Source organism: Lissotriton vulgaris, chromosome 1_2 (genome assembly GCF_964263255.1).
Source record: "Lissotriton vulgaris chromosome 1_2, aLisVul1.2, whole genome shotgun sequence".
Taxonomy (NCBI): domain Eukaryota; kingdom Metazoa; phylum Chordata; class Amphibia; order Caudata; family Salamandridae; genus Lissotriton; species Lissotriton vulgaris.
Window position 1 is genome coordinate 308,758,804 of NC_141686.1, and position 27,467 is coordinate 308,786,270.

The following is a 27,467-nucleotide window of genomic DNA, read 5'->3' on the forward strand; positions in this document are numbered from 1 at the left end:
TCTGGTCCTGCTAGTTTTCAGGGATTAAACATATGCACTAGTATTTTCATTCATTTTTCTGACCTCAAATCATAATGTCGTGGGCCAGCTTGAAGAGAAAGTTGGAACTCTGTGTTCTGCCCATAGCTTCACGCTTTTGTTCCCAAGGACAGATTGGGATTTCTTGGTGTAGAAAATCTAAAATGGCAAGAAGGTCCGTCTCCAATTAGACAACTAAGACATATGAGTGATAGAAAATCACCTGGCCTATGTAAAAGCTCTGAAATAAACATTTATCAGACTTTAATGGGTTTCCAGTAGAGGTTCTTTTAGTTGTTTGTTTTGGTACTTGGGGCATTTTATAAAATAAAACTTTACCGGTCTAACACACACACATTGTTGAAATACATCTACTTCTGTCATGTTGTACCTAAAGGAATCCTTGCATGTTCACATTTTTGCACCCTGTTGGTATCTTGCGACCAACAGTAACTGAGGTAAATAGACATATTCCTATAAATATAAAATTAATAAAGTAACATTTCTTAGTAACAGTAATAAAATGTCTAATTTACCATTGACCAGCAGTTGTCCAGGTTGTTTCCATGAAATTCCAAGACATTTTTTCTCACGGTAGGCCATGGAAATGTTTCACATGGTACACACAGCTATTGAAATGCCAGATAAAAATGTGCGTGCCTGGTAATGCCGTCGTATGTCTGGCTCAATCCTTGTGCTCAAGAACAACCATTATATACCCAGATACAGCAACTTATCCCCCAGGAAGACCATCATATGACATACCATGCTTTATACAGCGCTTGTATACCACTAAAGCTTGATCTTGGCACTGACGTAACAGGATTTTTATTGATCATTTGTCATGTGTCATGGACGGTCATCATTCTGTACTACTGGGCCATTACAGTACTGATGCTAATTAACGTAATGGATTGGAGGCAGTTCCCTCGTAGGTCAGTTTAGATCCCCTCTGTTCGTAGGCCCACACTCAAATACTTCGGGTACCTCTCGTGCATGCTCAGATGGCGCTTCCTTATGATGCCCTTTTGTGCCTGTGATGCTTAGATGCTAACTCTGTCACCACAGTGCTGTCCTTCTGCCTCTAATTGCCACTTGCTACCTATTGCGCCTAGTTGCTGCCCGATAAGTCAGTTTGGTACCTTTCACGTCTAGTTACTGCCTCAAATGCCCAGTTTCTCTCTGTTGCCCAGTTTTTCTAATGTGCACTGTATGCTTCCTGATCCTACCTGTCATGTACACTTGCTACCTCATATACCCACTTGTTTCATCTTATCCGTATGTGGCCTCATATGCTCAATTGCATCCTCATTGGTGTTGTTACTGCCTCTGATGCCTTGGTTCTCCCTCTTATGCCAACGTTATGTTTCCATTTCCTATTCCTACCTGTCTCACATAGCTGTTGCATCTCATGCCTAGTTGCTTCCTCGTATGCCAAGTTGCTACCTCGTATGCCCAGTTGCTGACACATGTACAGTTGTTAGCTATGATGTCCATTTGCCATCTGTGAAGCCCACCTACTGACTCTGATGCCCAGCTTGCCCCTCCAATGCCCAGGTTATGCTTTCTATGCATGTTCTACCTCTCCGGCACAGAGTGTGGCTCCGCCTGTCCAGTTGCTGTCTATATACCCATGTCCTACCTCGTATGCCCACGTCTTGCTTCGTATGTTCTGCTTCTACCTCTGAAGCTCAGTTTATGCTACTTATGTTTGTTCGTGTCTCTTGCCCAGTTGCTCTTTCTGATGCCCAATTGCTGCCCCTCTTGCCCAGACACTTCTCCCTGTTCCCTGATGCATCCTCGTATGCTCAACCCCTACCTCCCATGTCTTCATCATGTGATCATTTGCTGCCTCTAGTGAACAGTTTCTTCCTCTCGTTCACAGTCTTTCTCTTATTTGCATTTGCAGCTTCACACAGTGTGCTACCTCATGTGCCCAAGTTCCCTTCTCATTCACCCAGGTGTTTCTTTCTATGTTGTTGTGCAGCATTATGTATCAATAAGGTGGATCCGTTAATTATGTTGTCACTGGCATCTGCTGCACCCAGTTAGAATCTCGACGGGGAAAACTTAACCTTCCGTTCTTCTGAAACTGGTAAAATAAGTTCTATTAAATTTGGTAGCAAATGCACCTGTTATTTAGAGACTGCAAACATGTAGTCTTAAGTAGTATGTAAAAGCACGTATATGTGCATGTGCAGCTTCATGATCCCAGTTGCTTTCATAAATGCCCACATATAGCTTCAGGTGCCCAGCTGAGCACTTGCACACCCTTTCAGTGCTTCCTATGTCTTGCACAGCCTCATATGTACCGCAGTAGTAAAGCACTATATGGGAACTGGCTATTAGTATTTGTCTAAGTGAAGCATCATGTGTTCAACTGCAGTTGTAAATGCCTGCTCACAAACTCATATGCCTAGGTGTGGCTTTTGTGCCAAGGTGCTGCTTTTGGTGATGTTCAGTCATTAGTGTCCAGTTTTGGGTTCTGATGCCTGTGCTCGACCTGGTACTTTCTTGAACAGGTTTATATGAAAGTGAGCTTCCTCGTGTGCCAGGCCAGATGTCCAACTACATTCTCATAAGCTGTTGTGGAATCGTGTAGTCCCCAGTCCCCTCTTTCCTGAAGGACTCCTGTAGTTTTGCTCACTTGGGGATGTTCTAAAAGGCACTTGGGGCTTCTGTTCCATGTTGCACGATTGTTGTCCTTCTGGGGTTCACACCAGGGTGGCGTGGGATGAGGTAATGAAATTGGCCTGGATCCCTCTTTCTAGGTGCCTCCTGCACTGAAGTGAAAGTATAGGTGCTATTAAGAGGACTCCTACTGCTAATTTGTCTGTCTCTTTTTCCCTCCACATGGTTCCTTTGTACCTGCCCAGGGCAACAGCTGATGAGCCAATTTTCTCTTCACTGGCTCCTTTCAGCAGCCCCAGGAGGCTCGCTTGAGTAACTTATCATCCTCATTGTTCTTAATTTTTGACACAATAGGTCGTAAAGTAGTTCCTGTCCCTTGGCTCCCCTCTAGCTAGTGATGAGAGGCAGTGTAAAGGATTACAAGTGAAGAAAGACATGGCTCTCAGTGAGCTAGGGCTACTCACAGGTTGGACATGAGTGGATGAGGAGAGGCATGGAGCTCTGAGGTCTACATTCTTCCTGGCTGCTCTTGGAAGCAGAAACTAGAATGAGAGGAGGGCTTCCCACTATTCACTTAGAGCGTAAACAGTCTCCAGTGGAACCTGAACTGGCTGCACCAGCTAAGTAATTTAAAGGAAAGAGGTTTCCTTATGCTTTACCTTTTTAGAAGCAGTGTCTGTTTTTCCTTCCTGTAGCTAACACACTCATTTTTCCTCGTGTGTTTTTCTTTATTTACTGCAATTCAATAGCTGATAAATGGGGAAACAAAGCCGGATACTTAATGCCTCAAAGAAAGGGCACATGAGCTTTGAAAAAAACGTAATCCTACATTTTAAATACATTCTAAAAATGAATAAATTGGGACATGGGAAAGTCTTGTGACTGATTGCATGCTAAAGTGATCAGCTGGGCAGTGTAACACACTATATTAACATTAGAAATTAAGACTAATCAAAAAAGGAAGCACATGCTATAACTCATTGAGGGCATTGCAGTGAATATGGTTAAAAAAAACTACAGATTCTCTTTTTTGTTTGTAGAAATATGCGTCTTTGTTTCTGATGGTCAAAGTTTTAAGAACTTCTGTCATGTTGCATTGAATTTCCTGTTTGACTTCAAATTTACAAGAGAACCAGAGAGTCGCCTGGGACCTTCGGTATGTTCAAATATAGAAACACTGGTCCCATGGCCAATAATATTCCAAGCAGTTCAAATGTATCCAAAGGTTACTTTAATCAATTTATATAGTAGATTATAAAGAGTTCATCAGTGAAGGCGTAGTGCGTGTGTGTGTGCATGTGATGAGGAACGTACTCGGTGCTCTCATAATCATGATAAAAGTGAGAACCAGTGATCACTTGTATCATAAAACAAGAACTACATGGCCCATTTCTATGTACATGTACAGTCCTAAACAAAGGGTCTGTAGTAATAGTCGATGTTTCGTTCTCCTAGACCAATGGTAGGGTCATCACCAGGACTCTCAAAATAAGTGAGACCAACCCACCCAAAAAAAATCCCTTTAGAGATTATATTCTCATGTGGAAACATTACATCAACAATATTTTCCTGATTTGAAAGGGTTCCCCGAAGACACTAACACTTTTCCTTACCTGGCTAAATCAAGCAGGTAATGGTCCAGCCTTTACTGTAACAAGCAATAGGGACGAAATCCCTTTCCTAGATGTAATTGTTAAAGTAGAAAACAACACTTTATACACAGCACTCTATCGGAAACCGGCTAAAAGAAATACCTTGCTGGAAAACTCCAGTTTCCACACATGCTCCTTGAAAGACTCCTTACCTTATAGTCCATTCTGAAGCATACATAGAAATTGCCTTCACAGAGGAGACTTCCTTAGAGAGGCTGAAATACTAATTGTTAAAGTCATCGCAAGGGAGTACCCCAAATGTCTTTGAAAACGCTCACTCAGGCAAGCTTGGTACTATCCCAGAGACACATTACTTAGACAAGAAACTCATTTGTGTGACCACTTTCTCTCTGTTCTCAACCTTGGTCTTTAAAACCATCGAGAAACGCTGAACGGTATTGTCTGCACGGGACCTTGCTCTGGAGCATCGCATGTTGTCGTATAGAAGGAGAAAGAACCTGAAAGATCATTTGGAAAGGGTCTCAGTTACACCCAGAATATTACCAGAAACCCTAATTGAACCAGTTAAAGGACGCTTTCAATGTGCCTGTTTCTTATAGAATCTAAAACATTTTCCCATGCCAGTATTGAGATACCACTTCGTGTTCTCTAACTGTAATATTGTAACGTGATTTACAGTATAACATGTCCAGGCGGAAAACTGCACATTGGGCAGACCACACTGGAAATAAGGAAGCATATCTGCCAACACCAGAGCTGCATCCGCTGTAAGGTCCCCTCTGCTCCTTTAGTGGAACATTTTGTTGCTGAAATCCATATGGAGGATGACATAAAGAAGCAGGTGATCAACATGTTGAAATAACTGGAAAGAGGTGGCAATTTGAAACTGCCGTTCAACAAGGAAGAACTGAAATGGATCTTCAGAATGGATACAGTGAGGACTGGTTTGAATCATCAAGAGGAATGGACTACTTTCATCTGCGCTGGTTTCAGATTCCTACCTGCACTGTCTGTTGTTTCCCGCTGAACCTGTTTCATACAAGCAGCCAACCATTTTCATTATTAATATGCAAGTGTTTCTGGATGTTCTTACCATTCTCCTCCTGCCCACTTGCTAACCGGGTACACTACTCTGTTCTAGTGCTGTTACCCATCCTGTAATCTTTGGCATCTCCAGGTTTTCTTCGTTTTATATAACCTCTGGACTCCCTTTCATGTATTCTTCCTAGCCTTATGTAAATATATGTATTTGTTTTCTCCAAGTAAATTTTTTCTGCAATATTTTTAGATACTGCAAGATTACATCCGCCATCTCCTCCTTCCCCCCCCCCCCCCCCCCCCCCAAGTGCTTTTTCTATTTTCTTAATTCTGTGCATGAATTGTGTTCACCTCTTGGAGCATAATAGACTAGATATGTCGGGAGACGCATCGCCACACAGGCCCAATAAATGCTCCCTGACGCCGATACAGTCCGCTCAATTTGCCGGCCTATGCAGTACTCTGCAGGAGAATCGCTCACTGACCTGGTATTTGTAAAGCACAAACTAATCACACGTAAGGGTCTCAAGGCGCTGGGGGCCGCTGGGGGCCGCCGGGGAGATTAAGTGAGCAATGGCCCAGAGTCTCATGATGCTGGGCTGATCTGCCTTCGGTGCTGGGGATCGAACCGTGAGCCCTGTGCTCTGTGGTCAGCTGCCCTGCCCGCAGCCCCACACCTCTCCTGCTCACTGCGGAGTTTCTTTACCCTCAAGCGTATTCTATTTACTTTGTCAGCGCACTGCAGCTGACTTTCTTCAAAGTGTTTTACTCCTGGGAAGACCCGCTAGTTGCGGTGCATTTCCTTCAGCACAAACAATTATTTGACTTTATCGCGGAGTTCGCGCTTGACCAGAAGAATAGCTTATGGTGACATTTCCACCTGCATGGAGCACCTGTTTTGTCCGCAAGTGATTGGGGGCCCTATATTCAACTATGTACATTTTAACATATACTCTCCCAGTATTCACTATGGTTTTACTTACTCTGGGCCTAAGCTTGCCATGATCACTTTTCTAGCTGTACCCTGGTGGGCTGGACATCTTGGGATCCTGCACTCTGCCCTGTGGATTGGAATTAGATAGCCTCCATCAACATAAGCATTGATTGACTTTCAGTGCACTCTGCAGGATCTCATCTCAACACTCTTCTCATGCGTCTCTATCTTTCCCAAATAAGCTTATGCTCTGCATTCTGCAAGTAAAAATCACACTGTATGTACGTGATGCTCACACTCTAGCAGCGCTTTTGTCATTTTAATTTGGGTTGTTAACTGTCTTCTTTTTCAGTTTTTGTTCTCCCTGTCTGGGGCTCACTTATTTTGAGAGTCTTGATGATGAGCCCACACTTCTTCTCGGGGATCGAAACGTTGACTTTATTATGGACCCTTTTTCAAAGAATGTCCATGGAAATGGGCCGTAGTCTTTTTGTTTTATGATGCACATTTTTGATCACTGATTCACACTTGTGTATCATGTTTATGAGAGCACCGAACACATCCACTGCGCAATCACTGATGAATTCTTTATAATCTACTATGTAAAATGATTAAAGTAACCTTTGGGTACATTTGAATTGTATGGAATATTATAGTCTGTGGGACCAGTTTTCTATATTTGAATTCTCTGTTTTACAATATTGCAGTACTCTTGCCTTGGCCTAAGTTTCGAAATTAACCTGCTGCCCAGTGGTTTTCAGTTGTAAAGTAGAACGGCTAAACTCTGTGCAGTGAACTGAAATCTTGCTACACAGTCATGCATGTGTGCTTTTAAAATTAACCTGGTCTCCCTCCCACCAGCCATTTCCTCCTCCAACGTTTATACACTATTAAAAAAAAAGACCATCTGTGAAATACACTTCTTTTTCCTGAGAAAGAAAAGATTCAGTTTCAGTTTATAAACTTTATTCGATTGTTTAAAAAAAAAAACATAATAAAAGTATACAGTTTAAAACATTGCACAATCATGAATATATTCAAAAAGATACAGCCCCGGGTGGGGGGGGGGGGCGGGGGGGAGTACAAATGAAATTGTTTGGCAAGAAAATTTAGGCATAAAATGTGGGAATTACTGTACATAAATTTATGGAAAAACCATACTAAGTCTTGCTGTGATAGATTTCAAAATAAAAGTAGCAGTAAAGAAACATAAATCTGGGCTCGCGAGTGAGAATAATAGCCTCATTGCATTTTCTGTAGTATTTGTAGAATATTTCAAAAACATAGGTTTAAGATAGCAAATACGCTGGGCTTTGTACAAAGGACAGAGTAGGAGAAAGTGCGGTGTGCTTTGTTTAGTAAAACCATCACACGGACAAGGGGTGACCGAGTGACATTTCATTGTGGGGAAGGCAACTAAGTTATGTACTATACCTAGTCTCAGTCTTGAAAGTACAAATTGGTGAGACTGTCTATGGATAACATTAAGGTACATGGGTATACCAGGTCTGTCTTCTTTCAAAGAATAATGGAAAATATGGGTAGAATACTCTTTAGTTGCATTTTTCCGCAGATCAGATTTAACCCTCAAATATTCATTTTTGACTTCCTGTTTGGTCAGAGAATTCAAACAAATAGGGTCATTACACACATCCATATCAAACAGATCCTTAACAGTTGAAATCACGTATTTTAACCAAGGAATATTTTAAACTTTATCCAAAAGTAAACAGTCCTTAATAATGTCTTTGGTAAATGCAGTTTCCGTCTTGGTAAAAATGGATTTCCAGACCAGCAATGGCCTTAGTCCTGTTAGATCAGATAAGTAGTCCAGATCTAATTCCATGTGTGTTAAAACAGTAGATGCCGAAGATGGAAGGCAGAGCAGCCGTTTGAGGAACATGTTTTCCATAATTTGCAGGGTCCTTACATTACAATGTCCCCACACCCCAGAACCGTACAGTGCTATCGATGTACATCTGTGTTTGTAAATATTCAGCATATGTACAATACGGTGGCTTCCCACTTTAGAAGCAAAGCGGAACACACCTAGGGATGCTTTCCCCATTCTAGCTTTAACATTTATCTGCTCTGGAGCCCATGAACCTCTGTTGTTAAAAGTAACTCCCAGATAACAGAAATTGGCAACAGTCTCAATATGGTTTTCCTTAAAACAAAAGGGTTTAAGAAGTTTGGACTTTTTACAACACACCATAACAAAGGTTTTGGAGTTATTGATTTTAAGTTTCCTTCTCTGAATAAAATCATAAAACCCATTCATCAATTTTTGAAGGCCTATAGGGGTCCTGGAAAGTAAAACAGTATCATCGGCATAAAGTAATACCGGTATGGGAAGACCTCCTACTTGGGGGGCATCGGCTTGAATTTGCTTTAGATCTTGCTCAACCGAATTAATAAAGAGCGAGAAAAGCAACGGGGCCAAAACACATCCCTGACGGATGCCAGATCTTACCTTAATCTTTCGTGTACACTCCCCCGCTGGACCATAACGGATTTGGGCCGATAGGTTAGAGTAAAGTCTTGCTAAGAAGTGTATAATGTCAGGGGGAGCCCCCATGCCCAGTAAAGTTGACCATAACAAGGCATGGTCAACCAAATCGAAGGCGCTAGAAAGATCCGCAAAACACAGGTATAGTGCTCCCGGTTTGGCCTTGGTATATTTACCAATTAAAAGGTTCAGATTAATACATTGTTCAATAGTACCAAGGCCCTTTCTAAAGCCGTATTGGGATGGGGCGAGGATATGGTTATCTGTGGCCCAGTCTTCCAATCGAGTTAACAAGACCCTACTCAAGATTTTTAATGAGGAGTCCAGAAGGGAGATAGGGCGGTAGTTCTTAGCCTCTCCTCTATCCCCCGTCTTGTAGATTGGAATTATAATGGATTCACCCCAGCTTGAGGGAGTCCTGTTATCCACAGCAGCATTAAATGCTATGGTTAATAATGGACTCCAAAGGGCCAGATCATGCTTATAAAGGTCAATTGGCACCCCATCTGGGCCAGGTGCCTTTCCCCCTTTACTATTCTTTATTGCCATATCCACCTCATGGGTCGTAATTCTCAGGGTTTCAACTGGGGAGATAAGATTGTTACAGAAATTATCATTAGGTTCTCCAGTTGGGTCAAAAATCCCTGTGAAGTGTGACACCCAGCTATCTTCGCTTACTTGGGCGGTAAGAACTGGAAATTCCTCCTTTTGGAGGAATGGGCTGTTGATGGTGCTCCAGAACAGCTTGCTGTCCCGAAGGGCTGCAGCTTTATTCAGATCTTCCCAGGCTAGTTCTCTTAGTTCTTGTTTCCTGAGTTTCAGTTCGTTTTTGTAATTAGCCCTCAAGAGTGTAACTGCTTCCCTATCTCTAGGATTGATGGAGAGGGCAAACTTAAGGGCTTTTAACGCCTTAGTACACGCCTGATTGAACCAACCCAGTGTTTCCCGTTTGATTGGGGCCTTCTTGGTGGTGAGGGTTTGCTTGATTATGGCACCCAGTTTCTCGAAATTATTTACGGAATATTCAGGTGGGACATCGGTTTCGAGACAGCAAAGTATCGCATTTAGGCCGGCTTTCACAACACTGCAGTGTAATTTCTCGGAGTTTTCCCCGCACCACTTAATGCGTATTCCATTCGGCCTACATGGGGTAATGTCATCAACAACCCTACCGGAAAATACCTTCCTAGTAATCTCACAGAAGATGGCCATGGTTAATGCATTGTGGTCACTCAGTCCAAGGTCCAGGATGTGCGGGACTGTACAATGCGGAACTATCCGAGTGGAGATAAGCAAAAAATCAATTATAGAAACAGTATTTCTCCCCGTAAAAGTGGGGGCCAAATTACCCTCGTTGTCAGGGGCATGTTGGTGAATGGACACATCGTACTTTAGCATCAAGTTGTTAAGGGAAGTACCGTAGGGGGAGTGTAGAAAATGAAATAAATACTCCCCATTATCCCCATCATAACCACATGCATTTGTATGGGAGAGAGGGCAAGTCCTGATGTTAAAGTCTCCCCCCCAAATAATATCATAGGATATGGCCGATTTACAGAGAATTGAGTCTATAACAGTTTCAAGTTCATCCACAACAGTGGTACTGGAAGGGTCAAAGATGTTATTGTAGTGGTTGATCAATAGAATATTTCTATCCCTACTAACCTTTATTTCCAGTATCTGCTAATGGGACCCCACTAAATGACTTTCCCTTACATGTATAGGGAGGTGTACAGATAGTAAGATCAGTAATCCGCCTTTAGCCCTCCCCATAACAGACTCTACAGCATTACAGTTGTAAGAAACAAAACAATCATAGTGAATATCTTCCACTGACCACGTTTCTTGCAGGCACAAAATGTCAAAGTCCCTGATGTGCTCCCTCCAACCCAGGGCTGATACCTGTTTCCGCCACCCTGCAATGTTCCAGCTCGCCATCGAATATCCCTTTAGCCTAGGAGCCTGTACCGTGTCGGTGGAGATAGATGTGATGGGGCAGGTTGCCTTGCCCACATCAACGGGAGCTTGTACCAGGTCAGTGGGGGTAGCTATGGTGGAGGGAGTTACATAACCCACATCGGTAGGAGCCATCACGTGAGGTACAGGAAGAGCTGCCTTCGGGACAATGGGTGGAGTAGATGTCAGGTTGGGAGCGGTTTCCATGCATTGGGTCGGTGGTTTGACAGTAGATAGAGCTACACTGTTAACTGGGGCAAGAGTTGGCTCCGGGGGAGAGGAAACAGGGTGTAGTCAGTCAACTCCCTCCAGGCCTTCTAGGCAACCAAAGCGGTTATAATCCGTAAAGGGGTGGAATTGGGGCGCGTATTGGGGTTGTCTAGGTGGTCTGGTATCGTAAGGTCGCTGCCTGCCCCTACGTTCCACAACAGTCCAGTCCCCTCTTCTTGATTGATGGTAATTGTTAGTTGGTGGGAAGAAGTAGGAAACTGGAAGGGTCTGGATGGTGGAATCGAAGGATCTGTTGAAGCCTGCACATATATGGGATACCGTACGGGGATCTCTGAAGCTGACGGTTATGCAGTCTCCATTGATGTTTTTAGGGGTCTTACCTATCCAGGGAACCCTCCTGACCATGATGATTTCGTTATGTAAATGGGTCGGGAGGGGTCTATTCCAATTAAGCCATTTGATTATCTTGCTTTTCAGGGAACTGAAGGTTTCTGTCTCCCCTTGTTCTAATGGGGGTACTCCAGCCAGGATGACTGTGAACCGGTTAGCCTCTGGTGGGAGATCAGGCCGTCTAGGTCTAGGAGTATTGTGTACCTTAACCGGAGATCCCTGATTTGCCTCATCCATGTGAACTGGGGGGTTAGATTGACTGGATTGATGACTTGCCACATGCTCGGCGGTTGTATTGCTGGGCATGGAAGGGGTCGGTAGACAGTTATTTAATGAAGGAATGGTAAGTTGATTCGGATTTAGAGGTAGAGGGACCAGAGGAGTTGGGACAATGGGCGGGATTATTGGACGTTGGGGATTACTAAGAGTAGCTAGGATAGAGGCAGTGGTTTTCTCTATGTTGGATATTCTAGAATTTAACCTATCCAATTTAGCCTCTAGTGGAGATATAATTGATTTAAGTAAATCCACGGCCCACTCAATGGACACTTCTCTACCCGGGGGGTAACGTCATGGGGGTTGGTAATCTGGGGTGGCTCGCCCCGTACTTTGGCTGATTTTACAGACCTTCCCGTTTTAGTTTCTTTTTTATTATAGACTCTTTTCCGTTTCCTAATTGCGCCTTCTCTCTCCCCTTGACTCTTAGTTTGAATAATGCTCCCTTCAAGGTGGGACGAAAGAGAGACATTAATACTTTCGGGGACATAATTAATGTCCGCCACAGTGTCAATTGTGGTAGCCAAGGTAGCCAAGGTGCCAGGGTCTTCTCTTGGCAGGGATGTTACCTCCAGGATAGCAAATTGTTCGCTATTTCTGTTAGGTGTTATGGCATTAGCAAGAGGCCCTATGGATGAACGTTTAAGAGAAATAAGTTCGGATGATAGACGTTTTTCCAGGATGACAATCTCCTTGTCTATGATGTTGTTGGCCCTTATGAGGAATTTCTCCATACCTCCTGCGGTTGATAGACTTCCAGTTAGTGATGATTTAATTCTGTTATCTCTTCCAGCCATGGTCCCCGATAGAAAGAGGGGGTTAACACAGGTTAGAGGGGTAGCCCGGTCCGGTCACTCCAGGTCACGGACGGCCACAGACGGCCCGCCCTTTGCCCGGGCTTAGCCCCGGGCGCTCCCGCGCAGCGTATGACTCCAATATTTATAGGCCGAGTTGTTGGAGGTGGGGCGGGGCGGTCAGGGAGATCGGGGCCAGGTGACTCGGCCACTGACACCGGGACTCCTGGGAAGGCGAGTCCCGGTTCGCGCTCGCAGCCCTGCAGCCTCACACAAACCCCACTGGAACGTCAGGCAAGAGGAATCCGAAGCGGGACCCGCGGAGCGGGTATCGCGAGGCGTGGGTTGAGGAGCCTTGTGATATACAGCAACGCCGGTTCCAGGTTACAGGTTAGGCAGAAGAGTGTCCCATGCAATGACAGACACAGCAAAATAAACGTTCTGTTTTGTTCCTGGCTTTGAAAAGTTGCTTTCAGACGTCTCCTAGAGGCTAGTTGCTATACTAGATAAGGGATTTTATTAGCTCTTTTGTGCTACTTGCACATGCATTGCTTTTTAAAGTGAAGGCAACAGCAGGCTATACTCAATCCTTTGTATATCCTCTTTGCATCATACATAGTTTGGTTCTACAAAGGGTTGGGGGTGAGTGCATTAGGTTGTTACTGTCACTGGCACTGTTGGTATTTTGCTAGTTTTGAAACCGCCAGCATTGTTAAGTTTGTTTTGTGTAGTCTTCTGATATAACGTTTGAGTCCTCTGCCCTATCTCTTAAATAGTTTCCTCAGGTCTTGTTTCACTTCACTTACGTTTTCCTTTCCTTTCAACTTCCCCTCACCTCTGCTAAATCTCTGACCGAGCATAGCTGCAGATAGAGGCCTCTGTGACTCCTCCTCTGTACACAAGAAGACAATCATGGAAGCCATCAAGAGCAATTGTACATATTTTGGACCTTACTAAACCCCTAGACACCGCACCACAAAGCAGCACATATAAGAACCTCACCACAAAGCAGCACATCTAAAGACCACCACGCAGAAATACTTCTAGAAGCCTCGCTTCGAAGCAGCACTTCTAGAAACCTCACCACAAAGCAGCAAATCTAGAAACCTCACCATGAAGGAGCACATCTAGAAACCTCACCTTATGCAGCACATCTATAAGCCTCACCACGAAGCAGTGCATCTAGATATCTCACCACGAAGCAGCACATCTAGAAGCCTCACCTCGAAGCAGCACATCTAGAAACCTCACCACAAAGCAGCTGATCTAGAAACCTCAACCTGTGCTGCACATCTAGAAACCTCACCACGAAGCAGCACATCTAGAAACCGCACCACATAGCTGCACATCTAGAAACCTCACCACATAGCCGCACATCTAGAAACCTCAACACGGAGCAGCACATCTAGAAAACTCACTACATAGCAGCACATCTAGAAACCTCACCACGAAGCAGCACATCTAGAAACCTCAACCTGTGCTTTACATCTAGAAACCTCACCACGAAGCAGCACTTCTAGAAACCTCACCACGAAGCAGCACATCTAGAAATCTCACCACGAAGCAGCACATCTAAAAACCCACCACAAAGCAGCAGATCTAGAAACCTCAACCTGTGCTGCACATCTAGAAACCTCACCTTGAAGCAGCACATCTAGAAACCTTAACCTGTGCTGCACATCTAGAAACCTCACCACGTAGCCGCACATCTATCAACCTCACTATGTAGCAGCACATCTAGAAAACTCACTATGTAGCAGCACATCTAGAAACCTCACCACGAAGCAGCACATCTAGAAACCTCACCACGTAGCAGCACATCTAGAAACCTCAACACGAAGCAGCTAAGCTAGAAACCTCAACCTGTGCTGCACATCTAGAAAACCTCACCACAAAGCAGCACATCTAGGAACCTCACCACGAAGCAGCACATCTAGAAACCTCACCACGTAGCAGCACATCTAGAAACCTCACCACGAAGCAGCACATCTAGAAACCTCACCACGAAGCAGCACATCTAGAAACCTCAACCTATGCTGCACATCTAAAAACCTCACCACGTAGCAGCACATCTAGAAAACTCACTACGTAGCGGCACATCTAGAAACCTCACCACGAAGCAGTGCATCTAGAAACCTCACCACGTAGCAGCACATCTAGAAACCTCACCACGAAGCAGCACACCTAGAAACCTCACCACGAAGCAGCACATCTAGAAACCTCAAGCTGTGCTGCACATCTAGAAACCTCACCACGTAGCAGCACATCTAGAAAACTCACTACGTAGCCGCACATCTAGAAACCTCACCACGAAGCAGTGCATCTAGAAACCTCACCACGAAGCAGCGCATCTTGAAACCTCACCACGAAGCAGCGCATCTAGAAACCTCACCACAAAGCCGCACATCCAGCAACCTCACTACGTAGCAGCATATCTAGTAACCTCACCACAAAGCAGCACATCTAGAAACCTCATCTGTGCTGCACATCTAGAAACCTCACCACGAAGCAGCACATCTAGAAACCTCACCACGTTGCCGCACATCTAGCAACCTCACTGCATAGCAGCACATCTAGAAAACACCCTAAGTAGCAGCACATGTAGAAACCTCACCACGAAGCAGCACATCTAGAAACCTCACCACGAAGCAGCACATCTAGAAACCTCACCACGTAGCAGTACATCTAGAAACCTCACCACGAAGCAACACATCTAGAAACCTCAAACTGTGCTGCACATCTAGAAACTTCACTATGTAGCAGCACATCTAGAAACCTCACTATGTAGCAGCACATCTAGAAACCTCACATGAAGCAGCACATCTAGAAACCTCACCATGAAACAGCACATCTAGAAACCTCACCACGAAGCAGCACATCTAGAAACCTCCACCTGTGCTGCACATCTAGAAACCTCACCACGAAGCAGCACATCTAGAAACCTTCACCACGAAGCAGCACATTTAGGAACCTCACCACGAAACAGCACATCTAGAAACCTCACCACGTAGCAGCACATCTAGAAACCTCACCACGAAGCAGCACATCTAGAAACCTCCACCTGTGCTGCACATCTAGAAATCTCACCACAAAGTAGCACATCTAGAAACCTCACCACGAAACAGCACATCTAGGAACCTCCCCACGAAGCAGCACATCTAGAAACCTCACCACGAAGCAGCACATCTAGAAACCTCACCACGTAGCAGCACATCTAGAAAACTCACTACGTAGCCGCACATCTAGAAACCTCATCACGAAGCCGCGCATCTAGAAACCTCACCACGAAGCAGCGCATCTAGAAACCTCACCACGAAGCAGTGCATCTAGAAACCTCACCACGAAGCAGCGCATCTAGAAACCTCACCACGAAGCCGCACATCCAGCAACCTCACTACGTAGCAACATATCTAGTAACCTCACCACAAAGCAGCACATCTAGAAACCTCAACCTGTGCTGCACATTTAGAAACCTCACCACGAAGCAGCACATCTAGAAACTTCACCACGTAGCCGCACATCTAGAAACCTCACGACGTAGCCGCACATCTAGAAAACACCCTAAGTAGCAGCACATCTAGAAACCTCACCACGAAGCAGCACATCTAGAAACATCACCATGAAGCAGCACATCTAGAAACCTCACCACGCAGCAGCACATCTAGAAACCTCACCACAAAGCAGCACATCTAGAAACCTCAACCTGTGCTGTACATCTAGAAACCTCACCACGTAGCAGTACATCTAGAAACCTCACCACGAAGCAACACATCTAGAAACCTCAAACTGTGCTGCACATCTAGAAACTTCACTATGTTGCAGCACATCTAGAAACTTTACTATGTAGCAGCACATCTAGAAACATCACATGAAGCAGCACATCTAGAAACCTCACCATGAAGCAGCACATCTAGAAACCTCACCACAAAGCAGCACATCTAGAAACCTCCACCTGTGCTGCACATCTAGAAACCTCACCACAAAGCAGCAAATCTTAAAACCTCACTACGTAGCAGCACAGCTAGAAACCTCACCACGTAGTCGCACATCTAGAAACCTCACCACATAGCAGCACATCTAGAAACCTCACCACGTAGCCGCACATCTAGCCACCTCAGAACGTAGCAGCACAGCTAGAAAACTCACTACGTAGCAGCACATCTAGGAGCCTCACCATGTAGCAGCATATCTAGAAACCTCACCACGAAGCAGCACATATAGAAACCTCAATCTGAGCTGTACATCTAGAAACCTCACCATGAAGTAGCACAACTAGAAACCTCACCACAAAGCAGCACATCTAGAAACCTCACCACATAGCCACACATCTAGAAACCTCACCACGTAGCCGCAAATCTAGAAACCTCACCACGTAGCCACACATCTAGCAACCTCACCACGTAGCAGCACATCTAGAAACCTCAACACGAAGCAGCGCATCTAGAAACCTCACCACGAAGCAGCACATCTAGAAACCTCGTCAGGAAGCAGCACATCTAGAAACCTCACCAATTAGCAGCACATCTAGAAACCTCACGACGAAGCAGCACATGTAGAAGCCTCACCACAAAGCAGCTTAGCTAGAAACCTCAACCTGTGCTGCACATCTAGAAAACCTCACCACAAAGCAGCACATCTAGAAACCTCACCATGAAGCAGCACATCTAGAAACCTCACCATGAAGCAGCACATCAGGAAAGCTCGCCAGGAAGCAGCACATATAGGAAGCTCACTACCATTGCTTTACTGGGAGGGTTTTAACACACTCACCAGGTGTGTTCTGAAGTCCCCGGAAATAAATTAATACTAAAGATTGCCACTGATGTTCCTTTTCTAGAATTTTGCTGCATACATCTGCCTCTCAGTATACGTTAGTATGTATTTATTTATTATTTAGCTAGTACTCCAGTTCTTAGAACAGTGACCACTCATGGCTCTTTCTGATGATAGCCACTTAGACAACTTTTTATGCAGTAATATATAAAAAGTAGAACACCCCTGAAATGGTTCTGTTCTCATGAGACATCTTTCACCTGCTGATGCTACATGAGGGCAACCTTTGCATCAGTTTATTGTGGTGTACTACTTGTTTCTTTCTACAAAATGGTACAGTCTTTGAAGTACCTCGCTGCTGGTAGTTTTGGCACATCAATTACCATTTTGGGCTATGTTACTCCATAGGTGTAAACAATGGATTAATTTGTGTATAATATAAAATGCTGTGAGAAGTTTTGATTGATACATTTGTTTTCAGGGTATTGGAAAAGATTCATTTATATTTTATAGATCCATTTCATCCTTCTTTTGGCAACACCTGAGAGCAGCATTTATCTGGTATTCATTGGGCTGCACCTGTATTTTCAAGGTCCCAGGTTCAAAACATGTATCAGATGAAAATGAACCGATAGATATAGCATGTTGTACAGTGTCTTAAAACTACTCCAGTCATGGCCACATTAAGATAGATGTGTTGTGTGTTGCTGAAAATTATTTTTTCCCCATCCTAACTGTATCAATTTATTTCTTCGGTTTCTCTTTCTCTCCTTTTCTTTTGTTGCTAGTGCTGAGAAGCAGGGGCAGGATGCATTTGGTGACCATGCAGAAACTCCTGAGGATAATACAGACTTCAGAGACGGTTTACAAGACAAGAACAACACTCTGCCTTCACCGCATATGTGAGAATTACTTCTCTTCTTATTTATTTTATTTATAAAGTTTTATATAGCACAAACTTGATCCCAAAGGATATCCGAGCGCTTTACAATTTGAGGGAAAGGTAACAAATCAAAAGATGAGTCTAACATGGGGAATCTAATAGGCATTGAATCAAATAGTGCACATATAACAGCTCATTTATAAAACCTGAGTGAACGAGGAATGGGCTATACGATGGAGTATAGTGACATAAGGGGAGTAAATACAATAATCATATACAGGAATAATAACCAATACCAAAACAAAATCAAAACATGAGTCAAATGGGGAGTCTTCTAGGCATTAAATAAAGTAGCGCCGTGACCTCAATAATTAATGAGGCTGCTCCCATGCAGCTAAAAAGAGTCTCCGCTAAAATCTCCAACCCATGGTACGACGGGAGTCTCAATGAAGATAGACGAGCCATGAGATTGGCAGAGCGCACCTGGAGGTCAGCTCCCTCTGCACTACACCTGAAAACCCTGAAGAAAAAGAGAAACGCCTACTTCAGGAAAATAAAGCGCTCAAAAGCAAACTTCTTCAGCCTCCAGCTCGACCAAGCAAAAAATCGCCCTAGAAAACTCTTTGAGTTAATCAGAACACAAGCCAAGGAACAGCCCCAACCTCTCAGTACCTTGCACGAAGCACCCTCCTGTGAAGACTTCGCCACCTTCTTTACCCAAAAAACTGACAACATAAAGAATGATCTCCGCGCTGATGCAATACTCCACAACACACTCAACTGCATAACACCCACCGAACCTAAAAACAATGCAACATGGTCAACCTTTGAAACCTACTCCGAAGAAGAAATAGGCAAACTGCTCAACACCTTGAAACCTTCCAATCACCTCACGGATCCCCTCCCTGCTAACGCTGTCAAAGATTTCATCCCACTGCTCCTTCCCCTCTGGACTAAAATCATCAACAGCTCGCTCCAAGAAGGAACCATCCCTGACTCCCTCAAAGTGGGACAAGTCACACCTTTGCTAAAGAAACCTACTGCCGACCCATCAGACCTAAACAACTACCGTCCCATTACCAATATTCCCACTCTCGCCAAATTATTGGAAAAATGCGTTCAACTACAACTGACTAAACATATCGACCTGTTTGATCTCCTCAACCCGCATCAATCAGGCTTCCGAGCAGGACACAGCACTGAAACTGCTATGACTCACATAATTGACGACGCCCTTCAAATCCTAGATCAAGGTGATACCTGCCTCCTCATCCTGCTTGATCTCTCTTCGGCATTCGACACAGTCAAACATGAGAAGTTACTCGATCTTCTGAGCACAAGAATGGGTTTTTCTGGGACTGTTCTCAAGTGGTTCACCTCCTTTTTACACAACAGGTCGCAGAAATTCAAGAGTAACAACCTGATGTCCTCTCCAATACCTGTGTCGTTAGGCGTCCCCCAAGGATCTTCCCTATCACCAACCCTGTTCAACCTAGTTATGGAACCTCTCACCACCTTGCTTCAAGCATCCAATGTACTTTTTCACATGTACGCAGATGACACCCAACTATATCTCAAATTACAATCCCCCAACGACATTTTACTACTGAACTCTACGATTAGAAGCACACAATCCTGGCTTGCTGATAATCACCTCAAACTCAATGCTCTGAAAACAGAATTCCTGCTGATCACACCTCCCGCGAAGATCCCCATCACGCAAACCTGGCTTAAACAGTTAACGGCACTCAATGTCCAACCCATCATAGTGGACTCAGCGAAATCTTTAGGCATAACCCTCGACTCCAACCTTAACATGCAGCATCATATCAGCAAGGCTACTAAGGGAGCGAACTTCCAAATCAATACACTGAGGAAACTTAAACCCTTCCTACCAGCCAAAGACTTCCAAACTGCAGTACAAGCTCTAGTAATCCCACGAATTGAATACGGCAGCACCGCCCTCTGCGGTCTCCCGTTAACCAGCACTGCACCACTAAGAGCCTCTCTAAACGCTGCAGCCAGACTCATCACTGGATCAAAAAAACACTCGCACATCACCCCTGATTTGAAATCACTGGACTGGCTGCCTTTTGAAGCCAGAATACATTTGAAAATCGCCTGCATGACACACAAGGCTCTACATCTGAGCTCTCCCGGATATCTCACTCAGAAGCTGTCAATCTCTGGCGGCTCTAGAAACACTAGAGGCACAGACAATCTTCTGCTAAAACCTCGAAGATTCCGGAAGGCAAAAACATATAAACGCTCTTTCTCAGGAATGGCACCCAGGATCTGGAACTCACTCCCGCCTGAAACCAGACTCCTCTCCCCCTTCACACTTTTTAAGAAAGAAGTAAAAGCAATTTTTATGGCCAAATACACTTGACCTATTAGCGTGGATTTGGAAAGACCCTACTCCGACCTGTATTACTCTGTTCGAACTCTAGGACTATGTATTTCACCTGAATTATTGTCGCTACTAACTATCTACTGTATTATTGATGCTACTGACTATCTATGCACACATTTAACTGTTATATTTGTATTATTGATGTGCTGTACTACTTATGTGTATCCCACCTGTATTATTGATGCTACTGACTATCTATGCACACATTTAACTGTTATATTTGTATTATTGATGTGCTGTACTACTTATGTGTAACCCCACTCTCTTGTTGGCATTCCCAACCGTGTAAAGCGCTCTGATATCTGCAAAGATCCTGTTCGCGCTATATAAAACTTTCAAAATAAATAAATAAATAGTGAACATCTAACAGATCATTTATATACCTGGGTGAACGAAGAATGGGCTAGACATTGGAGCATAATGACTTAAGGGGCATAAATACAATAATCATGTACAGGAATAATAACCAAAAACAAAATAATCATATACTGGAATAATAACCGATACTATAGTATGTCCTATGCACTTAGCGCTCAAAATTGCCCCTCATGTTAAGGTAAGAACTTATTCATGAGGAATTTTTTGGCTTCCAGTTTAAAAGCAGCCTTGGAAGAGATCCTCCGAATTTTCGGTGGAAGAGAGTTCCAAATTTTAAGAGTAGAGTCAGAGAAGGCTCGTTGGCATGTTCTTTTTTTGCGGAAGATCTGTGGTTTCAAGAGGAGGAAATAAGCACTCTTTGACAGTCTACCCCCTCCTGATAGTTCTAGTTTTTGTGCAAGGTAGATGGGGGTTTTGAAGTGGAGGGCTTTGTGTGATAGGCAGGCAATCTTCAGTTGAATTCTAGCTTCGTATGGTAGCCAGTTTAGCGATTTTAAAGCCGGGAAAATGTGCGCAGTTAACCCATTTTGGGTAGTCTGTAGGGTAGAGTTTTGTGAAGTGATGTCATCCTGAGAGGAGATTTTCAGATATAGTTGGGTGTCATCTGCATACATATGGAAACGAATGTCCAAGGATTTTAGAACATTAGCTAATGGTTCCAGGAGCAAATTGAAGAGAATGGGAGATAAGGAGGACCCTTGGGGAACCCCCATGGTGACTAGGGATGGCTGGGAGAGTAAGTGGTTCGCTTGAACTCTTTGGGTTCTGTGCTGCAGGAGGGACGAGAACCAATGTAGCACCTGACCCGAAAAGGCCCATCCTATGCTCCAGAATGAGTAGGAGGTTGTCATGATTGACAGTGTCAAATGCAGAGGAAAGGTCAAGTAGGATTAGGAGGCAGGATTCATTTCGATCAAGTATTATTAAGATGTCATCCATCACGTGGTGAGAGCCGATTCAGTGCTGTGCCCACTACAAAAGCCAGATTGGTGTTGGTCCAGGAGATGGTAATTTTCGACGTGCGCACATAGTTGTGACTGGACGCATTTTTCAAGGAGTTTGGCTAGAGTGGGGATGCTGGAGATAGGTCGGAAGTTGTTAAGATCTGTACTGTCAGCTGTGTTTTTTTTTTAATATAGGTGTTACTTGAGCCTCTTTTAGGCATTCTGGCATCGTGCCTTGTGACAGAGACGCATTGACGATCTTTGTCCAGAAGGGGGCGATTTTGTCCTTACTTTGAAGATGGTAGGTGGTAACGGGTCACTGAAGTGATTAGATGGGTTGATAATACGAAGAACCTTTTTGATATCATTTTCATTAGGGGGGTAAAGGTGTCCCAGGAAGCGTTGTTCTTTTTACCCCAGCTACATGGTGCTGTCTTGTCTAGTACGGCCTGTGGGGGTGCAGGTTCATTGGGGAGCAATAGAGCCCTCCTGGCTTCCAGATCAATGTTAATAAGTCTGGTTTTCTCAGTAAAAAAGGCAGCCAGTTTGCTAGTTTACTTTCTCCTAAGTTTTTCAAGATTCTTCCCTCGTCTCATCCTGATCTATACTCAACCTCACTATGCTCTTGTGATGATGAATGTTGTCAAGACAGCTCTCATGCATTCTACTCAAGCATCATGTAAATACCACTGATCAACCCTGTCCCTGGACCCGAGCTGTAGAAAAAGATATCGAGTGAGTCGGTCCATTCTGTATCCTCTTGCAGTTTATTATAGTGCTGAGGTGATTGTGCTCGGTGTATATTTCAGAGAAAGTCTTTCAACCTTTAGCATGTTTCTATCTGAAGCATTAAGGTGGTACCTTAAAACCAATGAATAATTCTGGACCAATTGCTACCGATATTGACATTTAGTACTCTTGTGTCCAAAGCTGGCCGGCCGCAAGCGTAGGATTCCATTATGGCTTGAAGTTGGGGGTTTAATGTGAATGGTCATTTGCTGCTGTCTGTAGTGCGAACTGGGTCTCCCTTTCATGGGTTGGATGAGAGTTCTCTGCACATGTCACATATTCTATCTGTTCAGTTCACAGCGTTCGCAGACTTCTTCAGTACCAGATACTATCACAGGTTTCAACGGATGGTAGAAACAAGGTGTCCTGCTTGGCTGCAAAGTGTGCAAACAGCCAAATGTAAGCTGCCCTCCTCGGCTCAGTCACTAAAACAATTCCCTGTGCTCTGGCAATGAACATCCAGAGAGGCAACCACAGGCATCCATGTACATCAGTCTTTGTGTGATGGGCCCTCCTCTAGTGTTGGAACATCCCTTAATACTTGCAGTCTCTCAGAATCCAAAGAGATGCAAGACATTCCACACCATTCAGCAGGATGGTAGGGTAATTTAGAAAGGCCCCAATCTCAGTCTGTCAATGAAGCTACAGCTCCTACCTCATCTTGGCGAAGATTTGGCAAAGAGTAAATCTCTTGTGTCATGAATGTACCCATAACATGCCATTTTCTTGAATTCTTTGTTACTAGTACTGGCTCGGATTGGTATGTTGAACATGAATTTCTCATCTGCTTCATTGGAGACCTTGTAGGTCCCACCCAGATAAAGAGCCCTCAAAGCAACACTGACCAATGCATAGAAGGTGGATAGAGTTGGGCAAGATAGGCATGTTGAGTGAGACAGAGCTACTAGCAAGTTCTACAGATTAGACGTTATGTCCTACTCCCCAATACCGGTTGTTACTACATCCCCCTGTGAGAACACACAGCCACTCTCATATTGTACTTGGATGGAGAGTAAGGTTGTAAGTTAAAACAGACTGCATGCATTTTAGAACAGATGGCCACAAGGGTACTTCCCCAGCCTCTCTTCTAATAAAAATACCTGCATCCAACCTATAGGCAGCTGCCCCCCCAAACTTATGTTGGGTTTTAAGCTGTTCAAGGGATCAGAAGTTGCCCCTGAAAAACAGGATAGATACACTTCAGAGTTCAGTTCCATCTTCAACAATTAGTACATTTCTCTGCTTCACATCATGATGCGAGTGCCCCTTAACAGAAAAATATACTGACTCTGGCCGAAATTATAACTTGTGGAACATGTCGGAAGAGTTGTACCACTCCAGGGGTATCCAACCCTACTCAGTAGTAGGTGTGTGTAGATCATGTAACACCTCTTGGAGCCTCTGCAGCTCTGTTAGCAGCCTGCAGATTTGAGTGAAAAATGTGGGGTTACTTCCAACACTACAGGAGGTAGAATGGAGTTCCTCCTAGTTGGGACCTAGGACTTCTTATTTTACCACTAGTATGTTCTAGTTACCCAGGTTTGTTAAATGATTTCAGTGGCTAGTTGTGGTGTCTAGTAACCTATCACAAATTCACTTATGTCAGACTGAGACAGCAGGCTGCACTTTCTTCCTTCAGGACAACTCTTAAGAAACACTTTATCTTACATGAATCTTGATTAATAACCAAAACATAACCCTACACTAAATCTGGCGCCAGAAAAATCTATATATAAAATATCCACGCGGCCACCCCCCCAGGAAAAACAACAAAAACATAGTGAAAAGGAGACAAGGCCCCGTTTTTTTTATTATTAAAAGAAGAAAAAAATGCTCAGGCCCTGGGGGATGGGGTCCCCAGGGCCCAATAAATACTAAAAGAAGGGGGACCACACAGCCCCCCTTCTAAAAATATTTTTTTAAAGAAAAGCCGGCGTCTTGCCAGAGGCCCCGCCCCCTTCCTGCACCACTCTGCAAACGTTCCCCCTGGCACGTTCTAAGTTGGGGGATTAAGTCCCCTTGAATCCTGAGGGTCCCTGGGGGATAACTAGGCCACTAGGAATCTCCAGTAAGCCCCACACAGTCTGATTGCTGAGAGGTGGTTCGAGGCCACGCCCCTTTTTACACCACTCTGCAAACACGCCTCTTGGCACACTGCTGGTGGGGTGATGAGGTCCCCTTGTGTCCTGAGGACCTCAGGACTAAAGTGGACATCCTCTTCCGAGGGGGGATCACTGCTGGTAATCTTGCATGAGGCAGCCATCTTGACTGTTGTGGTCACAGTCACACAAGTACAATTAGAAGCACATCATGATTTCCATTGAACAGAAGTAACGCCTATTACAGAAAAGGTTGAAGACCCCTATCTTAGACCCATGTTCCCCAAATTATTTTGTTTTGTATGACTCTCACCTCTTTTTGTTTAATATGTTCTAAATAAAACCGCTAATTAATACAATTAATTAAGGTAATTATTATATGTCCCTTTCCTTGCAGCAAGCAGCAAAAACACAAACAGAGTGATGAGGATGGGTCGCAGATAGTCAGGAAAAGAATCCGGTAAGTCACCTCTTGCTTCAGGTCTACCTGTCCAGATCCCACCCCTTCTGAAGCTTTGAAGTAGCAACCGTTCAAGTCATCGATGATCTTATGATTATAACTGATAATAGAGATCCTTCCTTTTAAGGTTGCTAGACCTGCGGGCACTTTTGGCATGGTTACCCAGCTGCTGCTGGTGACGATCTCCACCATAGGAACCTGAAACGCAGTATTAGACTAGTTCTCACCGACTATCACCAGACACTCCTCACCCCTCCAAGTCACGCTTGTTTTTCCCCTTTACTCCTTACTCATCTGAGATGCTCAGACAATACTTGGAATTTCCTGCAGTTCTGCATAATCAGGATGAGAATTCAAACATCACCAATATAATACCCACAATACAGCATTTGACACCCACAATATCCACTGCATCACAATGTGCTTCATGTCTCCCCAAACCTAGATGTTTACATCTATTTGAAGCTCAAACAGGTGAAAATGGAGTTGATGCTCATTCATAGCAGCGCAGTTGAGCTGTACATGCAAGTATGAACCTCAGTGGCTTCTCTCCCTTCTACAGCCCCCCTATGCAGACCACTTGGCTGCCACATGGTAACTAACCGCGTGATGGAGAGCAAAGTAGATGGGCCTCCTTATCAGAATGAAGCTGATCTTCCCTTCCAGCAATTGTCCATCTGCTATCCTGGCCTTCGTTCTGCCTCACACAATGTCTTGGATACAACACCGGATCAAATGAAAACCATGCTGCATGCAACCCCAGTCTGGACCACCAATCGATGAAAACCCAAACACTATATTTCCCACCTTAAGCTAATTCTTCTAGTTGCCTCTGCCAACACGCATTACATTGAAGGCCTAGTGTCTATCGAAAAAGCAGTCAATTGTAAAAAGGAGTGCCTCTAGACAAGCTCCGTATCACTGGCTGTTTCTAGTCAAAGGCCCATCCTCTGCAAATATCGAGATACAAAAAGTCAGTTGATTTTTGGCAACAGTTAACAAAGGAACCCAGAGACCTACCTTGTTATAGTTTTGCTGCTACAAAATGATTGACTCTGCCCGATACTCCATACTCCACCCCTGATCCCATAAAACCCAGCCCTTATAAGCGATGATAAATGTATTACTTGTCTCTGTCCTGTGGACTATGTAAACATGTTGCAATCACCCTCTCATCTTGCACAGTTCTATATAAATTCCCACAATCTTCACAAATTTTTATTTTATTACATTTTCAGTATCTGCTAAAGTATGGCAGTAGGGAAGTCTGGGGCAGTTAATGAGAGATGTGTTCAGTTATACTGCATCTACTTTGAACCTCGTTAGGCAAATTAATTTTTGAACTTCATAAAAGGTGTTGAATGTCAAGTGTTCTGCTATGTTCATGTAGAAAATGAATTCTTTTAACTTTTTTTGGTACAGCTGCACTTGTAAATTTGCTTTCATAAGATTGCACCATAGATGCAAGGGAGTATAAGATCCCTTCCCGTTTCTGTCCTGCACTTGCAGAACTTCTGGCTTACTTTGAGCATGAGAAACTGCAGAACCTCAACTTCACCCACAAAGACCTTCACTCACATACCCCCAACTATTTAGACAACAAGCTCATGAAAGCTGAAATAACCAGATCTTTGAGAAACTCTAACTAACGTTTTTTCCTACCTCCCAAGCTAAAAAGGAAATCAACACAGAATTGCTTTTTTCTGGATATGCACCCAGCATATGGAACTCTCTACCTAGAGATCTACGGTGCAACCCCTCCTTTCCTTACTTCAAAAGAGACCTGTACCTCCTCTTCCTCAACAAATACTTTAACTCTTAAGCATATTGAACTTTAATTATCTCTCTTTACAGGACTAGGCACTCTGTCAAAGTTGTTTGTTTGTTTGCTTCTGCTGTCTATTAAGTCCTCTCTCCTTTAACACATACTGTTCTTTTGACCTCTTACTGTTATCCACGCTCATTGCCTAACAAATTTTCTTTGTTTATCTTTGGTGTGTACTAGAATCTATTGTGTCTCTCATTATATGGTAAGGTGCTCTGATACCTTTTGGTCTAGATAGCGCTATATAAAACCAATAAAATAAATAAAAAATAAAAATTCACCAAACAGAAGCTATGAAGGGCCTTTTAGCCAGTTGGCAGTTCCAGATAGTGCCTAGAGATCTTGCTGTTGGTCTGTTGTGATTCCTGCCGCTTCCGCACCGAAGTTCAAAGACAGAGGGCAGGTGTGCTGTCACTGACGTTGACCGCAGCAGAGAGAAGGGTAGGCACTAGATCAGAGTGGGGGAAACCTGGATGTGTGTCCTTCTAACTGAATCAATAGACCACTGATAAA

At 44.0% G+C, this 27,467-nt stretch overlaps 1 protein-coding gene across 2 annotated transcripts in view; it reads left to right on the top strand.

The window, feature by feature from the left end:
- Positions 1-27,467, top strand: part of LOC147736577 (zinc finger protein 692-like) — a 96,828-nt gene that overhangs the window by 34,733 nt on the left and 34,628 nt on the right. Inside the window, exons 6-7 of one of the 2 annotated variants that reach the window (XM_086953318.1) lie at positions 17,952-18,065; positions 25,067-25,129. In XM_086953318.1, the coding sequence (XP_086809444.1) occupies positions 17,952-18,065; positions 25,067-25,129 (177 nt within the window). The remainder of the gene's footprint in view (positions 1-17,951; positions 18,066-25,066; positions 25,130-27,467) is intronic. The other variant, XM_086953319.1, reaches the window with a different exon arrangement.